General features: G+C 37.4%; 1 protein-coding gene across 3 annotated transcripts; it reads left to right on the top strand.

The window, feature by feature from the left end:
- Nucleotides 1–1267: 1267 nt before the first annotated feature.
- wdr73 (WD repeat domain 73) lies at nucleotides 1268–12650 on the top strand. 3 transcript variants are annotated; one of them, XM_067600415.1, is made up of 9 exons: nucleotides 1268–1387; nucleotides 2308–2375; nucleotides 4634–4719; nucleotides 4829–4917; nucleotides 5665–5732; nucleotides 6725–6895; nucleotides 8515–8901; nucleotides 10597–10840; nucleotides 11491–12650. In XM_067600415.1, the coding sequence occupies exons 1-8, from the start codon at nucleotides 1314–1316 to the stop codon at nucleotides 10833–10835; spliced, it is 1182 nt and encodes a 393-aa protein (XP_067456516.1). In that variant the 5' UTR covers nucleotides 1268–1313; the 3' UTR covers nucleotides 10836–10840; nucleotides 11491–12650. The 3 variants fall into 3 exon arrangements, with proteins under 3 accessions (XP_067456516.1, XP_067456517.1, XP_067456515.1); XM_067600416.1 differs by having other exon boundaries at nucleotides 11488–12650; XM_067600414.1 differs by lacking the exon at nucleotides 11491–12650 and having other exon boundaries at nucleotides 10597–11051.
- The last annotated feature ends 682 nt before the right edge of the window (nucleotides 12651–13332 follow it).

The following is a 13332-nucleotide window of genomic DNA, read 5'->3' as shown; positions in this document are numbered from 1 at the left end:
TTGCTGTAATCATTCCTCCTGTTCATACTGACCATTAGAAGATCCCTTCATAATGACCTTACAATGTTAGTGATGGAGGACAAAATCCACAGTCCTCCTTCTGTGCAAAAAATGTATTTAAAAGTTTATTTGAAGCTAATATGAAGCTTCAGCTGACGTGGAAAATTGTGAACCCGTCCTTTAATTACCTAAACAATCCTTCCCTTTGTTTCTTTGAGTGTGTAATGAGAAGAAGTGCGGACCAGTGTGTGTTTTAACACAAGTGCATCACAATTAAGCAAGTTGCACAGCTCACCATCCTTTATTTACACTCGGGAATAAACACTTTCAGAAAACACATGTTCTTGCCTTCATTAGGACGGTGGAGGTCAGATAACTGAGAACATTTGGGGAATAAAACATGTGGTTTCATGATGCAGAAAAACAATGGAGGGAAGTCGTATCTGGAAAACCTTTGAATTATTTTCACGGCAGCTCAAGTTGTGTAATCACTTATTTAACCCACATTTGTTGTTGCAAAAACATGTACTGTCACCTGTCATTCTTTGTAAGATTGATTTAGGTTCACAATTTTTCAAGAAAAAGGTTTTCCTCACTGTTCATACTGGATATTAAAAGATCCTTCAAATGTGCTTTCAGTGGAAGTGATGGAGGCCAAAATCCACAGTGTGTCCACACAGTTTTGGACAAGTTGCTTGAAAACTGTAAAGAGCAATTACATTACTTATTACTCAGCAGCAAAAGTAATGCGTTACATTAGTCGTCACTTTACTTTGTTACTCAGCTTTCAGCTGCGTCAGAGTTGCCTTTAAACAACTCAACGCTGATTATTATTATTATGTGCAAAAAAAAAAAAGCTCATCTGAAGCTTATATGACCTTAAACAAAAATTAAAGGTATAGATATCGAGAATAAAATACAATAAAATATATAAAAATAGAATAAAATAAGATAAAAACATTAAAATAAACAAGTAAAACATAGATGGAACTGGAAACATTAATAAAAGGCTTTTTTAAAGATAGGTTTTAAGAAGTTATTTAAATAAAGTTTGTTGACATTTTTAAATAAAGTTTTGTTAATATAAAAACAGAAACTGTTTCCTCTGATATTTCTGTTTTTTTCATATTATAAAAATAAATTAACGTACAATAAACCTCTTCAATATCCTCCTCTGATTATTGATCCGTGCAGTAGACGCCAGTAGAGGCTCCAGGCCGACAGGCGTCGCTGTGACGTAAACATCAGTTTAATGATCCACCAATAGGAGAGAGGAGTGAGAAACAGGAAGTAAACAGTGCGCGGATGAGAGCATGGATGATGGAAAGATGGAAGAATCAGAGTTTGATGATGTTTTAGATGACTGGTTCATCGAGTCCCTGAAAACGTGAGAAAACTTTTCACTTTTCGTTTGAACAGTTAAGTTTTTTGATCGAGCTGAAAGCAGGAAAATAAAGCTGCTGTGAACTTTTAACGCTTAAAAATCTCTTAAGTTTGATGTCCTCGTGTTTACCAGCAGGTGTAAATTACTGTTAAATAACATCACAAAGTATTTTTATCCTTCAAATTCAGCTGTTTTTCAACTCAGCTCGCTTTTTATTTCATTTAGCAGCTTCTTTTTCGCTAAAATGCTAAATTTAAAACGTGAGAACATGAGCTGAACTGCAGCTCGGTGTCAGAAAATCTCCGGATGACAAAACTTAATACAGTAATGTGAGAAAAAATGAATAAATAAACAAAAGCTCGGAGAGTTATTTTAATGCCGAATTGAAGGTTGGACTCCTTTTGATAAAATAAATTAAATCATCTTTGATAGCAAAGCTTTTTGTGCTTGTTGCTGAAATAATGAATATTAAATATCTACATTTTTGAAAGGAGTCTGGTGTAAAAACGCTAGTAAAAAAAAAAAAATAAGAAAAGGTTTGAAGAACAAAAAATACATTTTAACTGTAAGAATGTGAACACACATATTGCTTTATGAGAGGCTAGTCAAAGCCACATATTTATATTAGTAATATGTGGAGCTGCAATGATTAGTCGATAAATCAATCTGTTAAATTAATCGCTAACTGTTTTGATAATCAGTGAATCGTTTTGAGACATTCTTTGAAGAAAAAAAATCAAAATTTTCTGATTCCAGCTTCTCAAATGTGAATATTTTCTGGTTTCTTCAGTCTCTTTGACAGCTGTTACATTCTAGAGCACAAATAAACACACCCACTTTTCTAGTTTTTCTAAATAATATCACACTGTTTATAATTTGGTGTCGCTGTAACTTGTAAAACTCGTCTGTCTGGTTTCCTTCAGGTACAAAGATCTTCATGTGTTTCAGCTGGAAGTTCCCACGCAGGTCATCGAGTGGACGTCAGGGAAGAGTGAGTCAATTTATTTGATAATATCATCATCATCATCATCATCATCATCATCTGGCTGACTCATTAACACCAGAACATTGACTGAATATTGCAGTTTTGACCATCAAGGCAAACTTACATTCGAATATCGAGACAATTAATGACAGCTGGTTTTATTAAATCACATTAGAATAGTGTTGGTGTTGATTCACAGACATTTGTCCATCAACAGAAACTTAATTAGCTGCTAATTTGATAATCGAATAACACACAATATTTGCAGGTCTCAAATGTGAAGATTTGAAGCTTTTCTGACATCATATGAAACTGAATATGTTTGGATTTGAAGATGAGCTCTAGAATTATTATGATGGGAATATTTCACTTTTTTATGACATTTTATAGACAAATGATGATATTTATATCAGTAAACAGCTGGTTCAGGGTGTTTCTGACAGTGTAACATCAGCTGCTGTAGTTGTAATATTCTCTCCTCTGATATCTCTGATGGTCACATGACTCCTCTCATATCTTCTATCACAGCTGCTGATTGACTCTGATCAATGTGCAACGTCTTTTCACTCTTTTTATTAACGTTTTTGTGAATGAAACTCGCCCACAAACGGAGCAGAACAGGTCGCCTTATATGGACATTTTAATGGCGTCGATGATGAAATCAGCTCCTCATGAACATGTGACATCTATCAGGCTAAAACCAGCGAGTTAAGACAAGTTTCAAACCTCACAGAGAAGCACATTTAAATGTTCTGTGCAGTGAATTAGTTTGGTGGTTTAAAGAGTTTCTTTGTAAACAAACAAAGCTCATTGTTTATTTCCTGGAGGTCTAAAAGAATTGTAAAATCCATTTCTTCTCTCATAAAACATTTGCAAAAGCTGATTTTTATTAAACATTTGAATCTTGCAGTTGCAGTTTTCTTCTTCTTCTCTGTCTTTGTTGATGCGTTGCAGCTTCACATCATTGAAATAGTGTCTGAATCTCTGAAAACGTCTCATCCAAATCGGTTATTATTATTATTTATTCAGTTTTTTTTGTTGGAAAAACACGACACAAAGAAAAGGAGAATACAGAACATCATCATCATCCTCTCCTGCACCAGAGATAAACAAACAACAACAACAACAACAGGATACTATTGATTATATTATACAACCTGTTAGAGCTGCAACCATCAGTCATCAGAAACTATTCTGATAATCATCATTTTAATCATTTTTCAAGCAAAAAAGTCAAATATTTGATGTTTCCAGCTGCTGTTTGAACTTTTCATGACAGTTAATTGACTGTTTTAACATTTTTGACTTTTAATCAGATAAAACAAGCTGAAAACATCACAGTGAATGATAGTTTTTCACTATTTTATACACTAATTGAGTAAATAATTTACAGATTAATTGATAATTTTAATACAACCTGACTAGAACTGAAATAAAGAATCAATGAATCAATTAGTTGATCGTCAGAAAATTAATTGACAACTGTTTTGATAATTGAATAACTGTTTATTGTCTGTTAATGAGACTGTTTGATGCTTTTGTTTGTCGTTCAGGACGAATAAAAACACTTTTCAATTTGTTAAATCGACCTTTTATAGACTAAAAAAATGAATTAATTAATTAATTGAGAAAATAATTGTCTACAGAGATCTGGAGGGGCTGCCAAAATAACAAAATAACTACTTTGTGCTCCTGATTTAATAATTATATTATTATTATTAATAATTGTACATCCATGCAGCTGAGTTTTTATGAATGGACGACATCAACAGGAGCATGAACGTCTCTGTTATCTGTATTCTACAGGATATTATAAAGCATCTACACATCTTTAGTCCAACCTAATAATAAAACCTTATTAAAGCCCAGTGATCTGTAGTGACTGGGAACACTGGTCCAGATAATAACATGAGGCTGAATCTCATTAAATCAAAAGCAGGAATTAGTTGTTGTTTTTTTTTCTTCATGGCGCCTCCTGGCCTCCGTAATGGGCAGATTAAATGATAATGAAAATAATTGTTAGTTGCAGCCAGACGAGATAAACTGACTAATACACACAAAACACACAACACACACAACACACACAACACACACACACCATGAAACAAAACGCTTCAGGGCTGTTTATTATTCTCTGTTATCATGTAACAGATGAACATTATATGTTAAAGCTGTGTGGTTATTTTCCACAGCAGCTAAACTTTGTGTTGGGAAATAATCAGATTTTTCATGTTTGTTTACATGTTTGTTTGTTGCGTCTGCAGCCGTCTGCGTCGCAGGTCACCGTCCGTCCAAAAATGAAATCTTGGAGCTTCGTTTGCCACTAAAACTCTTCGCTGATGAAAATAAGGTAATAAATGACAAACAAGTCGAGACTTTGAGGTTCTTTTTTTTATTACCGCGACATTAAACGCCACTCAGAACCTCTGCTGTGTGTGTGTGTGTGTTGATGTGTTCAGGGTCTCTGTGCAGAACGGGATTTTAAAGTTGTCCACGGCGGCTTCTCAGACGGTCCAGTTCGCTGCCTCAGACACGTCCCAGGAACCAGGTCAGTTCATTCATTATGATTTATTTCCCACTGAGAAACTCTTCTCTGTCTTTTCTGAAGCTTCTTTCATGAACGTTACGTCACTGAAGTTGAAATAAAGTGATTAACGCAGGTGTGAAAAACATGAAGGCAGTGAAACCTCTTTAAAGAAGAACATGAAAAGAGCAAAATAAATGAAATAAATGATCTGATTGTTCTTCTCAAGCTGCAACTAACATTCATCAATAATTATTGAATATTTTATCAATAGTTAAAACTTTTAAAGTAAAGTAATTGTATTTATGTTAATTGTTGTGTATTATCACATAAATAATAATAACCTTTTATATATATATATATATATATATATATATGTAACACTTTTCAAAAGCAATTTGACTAAGTGCTTCAGACATAAAAACAGAGAATAAACAGCAGCTATTACACATTAGAAGAAGTTTAATGCTATTAAGAAATAGAAAGATGAATAAATGAAAAGACATTTAGAATAATAAATGAATTAAAACATTACAAAACAAAACAAAACAAACAAAAAACCCTCAAATTAAAATCCAGATTAAAAAAGACGACGCAGACGCTGCAAACATCAACCTGACTGACGAGGATCAATACAAACCCAGCTGGTTTATTCTGGAGCTTCTCATCGTACTGACGTGTGTTTATATATCAGATGTTCAGATGAGCTTCAGTCAAACAGACAGAAGTTGATGTTTCTGTTTTTATCTTCTGTCCTGTTTTTTTTTGAAGATGTGTCGTTTCCAACGACGGGGTGACCTCTGACCTGCAGCTGTGGGACCTCGGAGGAGACGACAGCGGTGAGTTACGTTTACCTGCAACCGTGTGACATCACAAGTTAAACCCCCCCCCCTTGTTAATGTTAAGTAAATGTTAAGAGAACAGTTAAAATAATAAAATAAATTATGAGCAATAAAAGACAAAAGTCAAACTAAAGTTATAAAATAAATAGATAATAAGAGTAAAATGATAATAATTAAAAATTAATTGAGCAATAAAAGCATAAAAAGCTCTATGTGACGTATTATTTAAGTATCTTTTTGTTGTTAATTTGAACTTTTACAACTTAGTTTTTGGACATAAATTTTTAGAAAACAAACGTTGCACAGCTGATCATGTGACAGATGAAAACAATAAGAACCTGAACACAGACTCACTGCTGGAATATTTATTAAATCATTAAACGTTTCAGTCTGTCCGACCTTCATCACAACACTTCCATATATAAACATAAGAGCTGCAGCATCGTCCAATCAGAGGACTGCAGAGATTGAACTAATCTCAAATATACACGTCATCATCCAGGTTAGTCAGAAAAATAGAAAATAACACAACAATGACAATAAATCTAACATTATAGCAACATCTATATAACACCAAAACTCTCCAAAGGTCCAAAATAGAAAGTAACAAGTGAATTAAGAGCAAAAGTGCTGATATATAAATAAATAAATCTTATTATTAAACATATTGCAGCAAAAATACCACAGTAAACCAGTCAAAAGAGAAGATAAATTATTATTATTATTATCACACATTAAACATTATATCTGCCTCTGAATGGCACCAAATTGACATAAGTCAAAGATATGCAAAGCATCAATAAGACCAATTCATCATTAATCTCTACAGTAACATCCATATAATTTAAACAGTATAAGAAATCTTATAGATTGCAGAGATAAAATGTTGCACATGAGATATACATCTTAAAAAGTTAAATTGATTGAACTGAAACATCTTCTCAACCTTCTTCTACATCCTTTGTGGTCGTCTTGTCGTCCAATGACAGATGTGATCAGGAGAACAGGAAGTATCGAGGGGACGAGGAGCGATTCGCAGAGCGGCGGCGGCGGCAGGATCGCAGCTCGTTTCTCGTCGGAGCCGAATGTTCTTCACGGAGCTCAGAGCAGCGACGTCCGGCTGACGCAGATCAGCTCAGGACGGACTCTTTATAAACTAGGTAACACCGAGAGATCTACTCTTCTTCTCCTGCAGTTTAAACACTGATCAATACCGTCAGTGATTGATTATAATCGATCAGTTTTACATCCAGGAAACTTTAGCTGTTAAATGTAACAGACACTTTTAACTGGTTCTGTGTAGAGAATAAATTTCACACTCAGATAAAATATAGTTTTAATGATATTCAAATATTAATTCAAATTTGAAAATTAAAATGCAGCATGAACAATATAACCTGATTTTCCCTTCATGCACTGGGTCGGAGATGTGGAGTAAAATCTCTGATACAGAACAGGGAGAGAATATAGATGAACAGAAACTATTTAATCTGCATATTAAAGATTAAACTCAAAGTCTTCATGTATAATGATCTGTGGGTCGATATAATTCTTAAACACACTGAAGCTTCAGGGTGAATTTTGTCTCTCGTCTCCTCTAAAAAACTAATTTCCAACAGACGTTTAAATTAAAGGACAAGTTCACAATATTTCCAGTGTCTTAAAACAACAGTCAGGTGTCCATAGTAACAGTGAAAGAGGTTTTCCTCGCTGTAATCATTCCTCCTGTTCATACTGGATATTAAAAGATCCTTCAAATGTGCTTTCAATGGAAGTGATGGAGTTTCATCAGTCTGAGTTAGTCATATCAAGTGGATATCTGACACATTTACAGTCTTTTTAGCATCAAATTCCCTCTTTGTGTTTCCTCGGACAGTGTTTCCCTGTTGAGCTGCAGGTGGAAGTATAGTAACAAAAAGAGGAACTTTGGCACTAAAAAGACTGTAACGTTGAAAGATATCTACTTGTTTTGACTCATTTGGACACTGAAGCTTCATATTAGCTTCAGATAAACTTTTAAATACATTTTTGTCCTTCATCACTTCCATTGTAAGGTCATTATGAAGGGATCTTCTACTGGTCAGTATGAACAGGAGGAATGATTACAGCAAGAAAAACAGGTTTAATGTTCATTTGGGCTCCTGACTGTTGTTTTAAGACACACTTGAAAAAATTGTGAACCCGCCCTTTAACGTAGATGGGACATGACGTGAGTGCAGTATTATGCTAGTAGTAGCTAATGTAGCCTCCAGCAGAGATGAGGAGCTACACTAACTGCTAATATCACTTCTTTCTAACGCAACATCACTTGAGGTAATTTATCAGATTTACACAGCTCCCTCCTGACTGTTGGTTTAAGACACACTTCAAAAACTGTGAACTCGTCCTTTAATAAATAAGACATAACAATGTCTTCTGAATCTTTAAGACTTGACTGTCTGACCTTCTCTTCCCGTCAGAAGTCGCTCAGCTGCGTCTGAGTTACAGAGTAGATGAGTTAACGGTGATTCAGAACTTCACATTTATATTTCAGCTATTTTTCCACATTTCCAGTTAACCACATTACCCAGCAGACATCACTGACTGGAGTCTGTTACAGCCTGAGAACAAACACTGACACCAACCTGCCACTCAAACTAACAGAGTTAATTCTTCTACTTAGATTTCCCAGCTGGCCTTCACATTCAAACCAGTAACATTCCAGTTGTTTCAACACATTATGATGTTTCAGTTATTTCAGAATCATCACTTGTGTGTTTTTATTATTTTGTCCCAACAGCGTCGGACTCAGCGGATCCTCTGAGTTCTCTACAGTTTCTGAGTGACGACGTTTTCCTCGCCGGCTGCTGTAACGGCAGCGTTTACATCGCAGACACCCGGACGTCCGCTGCTGCCGCCGCTGCTCCTCAGCTTTCAGCTCCGCCCGCGTCCTCGGGTGAATCCGTCCTCTGGTGGACGGACGCCACTGCGGGTCCGTCCCGTCCGGACCCGTCCGGCTGCAGGCTGGTTCGACTCTCCTCGTCCGGACGGGCGCTGGTTTCAGACCTGAGGAGTCTGCGAGGAGCCGTGTGTCAGGCTCAGCTGGATGTACCGACGCGTCGCTGCAGCCCGGATGATGTCAGAGTGTCGTGGGCGCCGGCGCTGGACGACTGCGTCTCAGTGTCGGGTCAGTTTACACACACACAGTGTATGGAAGCCTACAGGGGACAATATTAAAATGATAATATAAACTTGAAAATGACAAAAGAATTCCACAATAGCATTATAATTATCCACATAAGTGTAATATAAACAATGACACGGAACCTTTATGTAATTAATATTTAAGTCATAATCAAACAGTTCCAGGTATCAATATTGACTGAAATAACGCAGTAACGAGTAGTTTGATACCTGCATTCGATCCTTTTTGTATCCAGATGTAGAAAAAAAAGACTATTTGTATGTTTTTTTTCTCACAGCCAATCACTGTAAGCTTCGGTCGATTTAATGCGATGTGATTGGTCCACAAACGCAGCAGCTACGACCCAAAACAGTCTGAGGTGATAAAACTTCACCGTACAGTTATTTAATAAATATTTAAATAATCTGAACACAAAATGTATTTAAAAATCATTTGGATGAAGACGAGTACCAGCAACTGAATGCTTCACATGACTGGTATCGAATGAAGTTCTCTATTGGTACTGGTATCACTTTAAGGGAACTGGTATTGGTACTGGTATCACTTTAAGGGTACTGGTATTAGTACTGGTATCACTTTAAGGGTACTGGTATTAGTACTGGTATCACTTTAAGGGTACTGGTGTCACTTTAAGGGTACTGGTATTAGTACTGGTATCACTTTAAGGGAACTGGTATTGGTACTGGTATCACTTTAAGGGTACTGGTATTAGTACTGGTATCACTTTAAGGGTACTGGTATTAGTACTGGTATCACTTTAAGGGTATTGGTGTTGGTACTGGTATGACTTTAAGGGTACTGGTATTGGTACTGGTATCACTTTAAGGGTACTGGTGTTGGTACTGGTATCACTTTAAGGGTACTGGTGTTGGTACTGGTATTACTTTAAGGGTATTGGTGTTGGTACTGGTATTACTTTAAGGGTACTGGTGTCACTTTAAGGGTATTGGTGTTGGTACTGGTATTACTTTAAGGGTATTGGTGTCACTTTAAGGGTACTGGTGTTGGTACTGGTATCACTTTAAGGGTACTGGTGTCACTTTAAGGGTACTGGTGTTGGTACTGGTATCACTTTAAGGGTACTGGTATTGGCACTGGTATCACTTTAAGGGTATTGGTGTTGGTACTGGTATTACTTTAAGGGAACTGGTGTTGGTACTGGTATCACTTTAAGGGTACTGGTGTTGGTACTGGTATCACTTTAAGGGTACTGGTATTACTTTAAGGGAACTGGTGTTGGTACTGGTATCACTTTAAGGGTATTGGTGTTGGTACTGGTATCACTTTAAGGGTACTGGTATTACTTTAAGGGAACTGGTGTTGGTACTGGTATCACTTTAAGGGTATTGGTGTTGGTACTGGTATTACTTTAAGGGAACTGGTGTTGATACTGGTATCACTTTAAGGGTATTGGTGTTGGTACTGGTATTACTTTAAGGGAACTGGTGTTGGTACTGGTATCACTTTAAGGGTACTGGTGTTGGTACTGGTATCACTTTAAGGGTACTGGTGTTGGTACTGGTATCACTTTAAGGGTACTGGTGTTGGTACTGGTATCACTTTAAGGGTACTGGTGTTGGTTCTGGTATTTCTGACATAATTAATAGACTTTTAGTTAATATGACAAAAATAAGAACTTTTGTTTACCTTCAGTTACTTCGTCTCTTCCTCTCGCAGGTTTCAGCGCAGCGGTTCAGATCTACAACACGTCCGTCTGGACGGCGGCGCTGCAGGAAGCTCAGCCGCTGTTCGAGCACCGCGGTCACACGGTTTCATCCCAACAGTCCAATGACGGCGTCCCCGTCTTCGTCACCTCCCACGTCTGGCATCCCGAGCGGCCGCGGACGCTGCTGTCCGCCGCCTCGGACGGCTCCGTCCACGTGTGGGACTGGGTCGACCAATCGGCCGCCAGCTGATGTGGGTCAGTAGAACCGCTGAGTCCGACGCGGCTTCCTGTGTGGATGAAGAGATGAAAGATCCGTCTGAATGTGATTAAAGAAACAATTTACTGAAAAGAACAAACAAACATAAACGGAGCGAGAAAGAGAAGTTGTTTCTTGACGCCTTAAAAACAATTTCAGAAAGTAGAAGATGATGTTCCAGATCAAATTCTGTGTGCATCCTGTGAAAAGGTTGGAAAAATAAACAGTTCTGACTTTACAAATTACACATAAAATGATCTATTCAGCTGTTCCTGGTACAGTCTGAGGTAATAACACATTTAAATCAGACACATGGATAACTGTGTGTAAATTTAAAAAAAACACATTTATCTTGCTTTTTCTCTTCAAATTGAAACATCTGTGGTGCAGCTCTGTGAGGCTGCAGATAAATACCAACATGTCGATGTTTGGCAGGTTTAATGAACCATCTTAGCTAAAGTTTTTATAATCGGCAACTATTCTGATAGTCGATTAATCATTTAAATCACCGTTTGAGCAACGTTTGCTGATTCCAGGTTTGCAAATCAAAAGCCAGCAGCAGTTACATCATTATAGAGGTCTGTGTCTGTGTGTGTGTGTGTGTGTGTGTGTGTGTGTGTGTGTGTGTGTGTGTGTGTGTGTGCAGCAGGTGTCGGATCACACGCTGAAAGGGTTAACCCTCCTCGTCTCTAATGGCGGCCGTATCAGACTTCAGCCCATTAAAGCTCCTCTCCAGCTGAGTTCGGCCGTTTCTCGGACTACCTGACATTCACTCCCAACTTCACGCGGTGATTCGTCAGCTTTGAGGAGGTGAGAAAGGAGCCGAGGTCTCAACCCTCTTGTTCCAGTTTCTCCTTTTTTCATTCATGACACGACTATTAGTCACTTTTCATGTGAACAGCCGAGTGCAACGGTATGTCTGCCTTCCAGGAGAGACTCTCTGAAAATATGCACCTTTAAGCTCCGAGTTTAAACGACGCTTCTCTGTGACTGTCGGCTTTGAGTGATTTCTGACGCGGTCGGACAGCAACTGTCCACAGAAATGAAGAAAACGAGTCCACAGTGAGGTCATTTTTCAAAACTGAGTATAACAAACACAGTTGTATCGAGGTGGATGTTTCAAACACATCGGCACATCAGGACCAAGCTTATTAAATTAAATACCACTAGAGGTAAGTGAGGTAGTTTATTTTTGAGGGGGGCAGGAGATTAGGGTGACCCCGACCCCCTTTAAGTACATGACGCATGAAAACATCTGTGTGGCAACATGACACATCTGTTGACGCAGTGATGCAGCAAAAAAAACCAGATTTGTGTGATTTGAAATGAACGAACGTCTCACACGTGAGGACTCGCTGACCTGAGAAGTGGAGTCAGACTGCAGAAGAGTTTTCACGTGAAATAAAATATTCCAAACATGTGATATTTGGTCTTTGTCATTGTGTTTTCACAGGGTTTGTTAGTTTAGTTTATAGTCCAGGTCATATGTTCACTTTTTATAATAAATAAAAGCATGAAACTGGGCACACTTGTACCAGACATGGAGCCATCGCAAAAACACCTCGTAGTGGCCACGTTTATGGCTCCATGTCTGAAAATGTTCAAGGCCCCAAACTGTACAAGTGTGCCCAGTTTCATGCTTTTATTTATTATAAAAAGTGAACATAATTTTCACCTGGACTATTAGAACATTTGAGACATTTTAATTCTGTTGGAAATGTGATTTTGTACTTTTAACAACAATGACTGAATGTTATAAGAGAAAATAAATAAAATGCTTTTTAAAAAATAAAAAACTCCAACAGTGCATATTTAAAGCTCATTGTTTAAAAATGTAAACAGCATCATTACTGTGTGTCATCATATGTTCTGACATTTTTGCACCAAATCCATCTTTGGTTGGTTTTCCTCCTTGATCCGATTCGTTTGGGCAGATCTGAACGCAGCGACCGTACAGAGACACTTTAGAGGAAGTGGTCTCGATCCGGATTGTGGTGTGAACGTGACCCGACCTCCATCTGAACGTCTACAGGGTTTAATTTATAGCCGGGATGCTGCTGAGTGAAATTCTCCTCTGCTGTTTGACTATAGACTTTTTATTTCTTGCTTTACATAATTTATTAAAAAAGGAAAAAAACAGAATAAAATATTAAAATTTTCTTTTTTGTACCGAGAATTCCTGAAGAAACTGGGAGATGTGCTTTTAAATTTAAAACTCCATCAGACTCAGTCAGACTTATTTTACTTCGCTTGTTTACCTCAAATGTGCTTATTGACTGTATTTACTATTTACATTATTACTACATCTCTCTCTCTCTTTCTCTCTCTCTTTCCTCCCTATTTAATCTTTTTGGTTTGTAAATGCAGACGTTTGACAGTTTTATTAGTTCTGGCAGTAGCTGCTGGTTTCTTGTCGGTCTGATGCAGATGATGCTTCTAACAGATGTAGAGGTTTGGGATTTTGTGAGATCCCTGTTTGTTTGTTTGTTTA

The sequence above is a fragment of the Thunnus thynnus genome, chromosome 10, assembly GCF_963924715.1.
Source record: "Thunnus thynnus chromosome 10, fThuThy2.1, whole genome shotgun sequence".
In the NCBI taxonomy this organism is placed as follows: Eukaryota; Metazoa; Chordata; class Actinopteri; order Scombriformes; family Scombridae; genus Thunnus; species Thunnus thynnus.
This window is presented reverse-complemented; position numbering and strand designations above follow the sequence as displayed.

Coding starts and splice junctions, on each gene's coding strand:
- wdr73 (XM_067600415.1), top strand. CDS start 1,314: ATGGATGATGGAAAGATGGAAGAATCAGAGTTTGATGATGTTTTAGAT. Junction 1,388..2,307: donor TTCATCGAGTCCCTGAAAAC/GTGAGAAAACTT, acceptor GGTTTCCTTCAG/GTACAAAGATCTTCATGTGT. Junction 5,733..6,724: donor CCTCGGAGGAGACGACAGCG/GTGAGTTACGTT, acceptor GTCCAATGACAG/ATGTGATCAGGAGAACAGGA.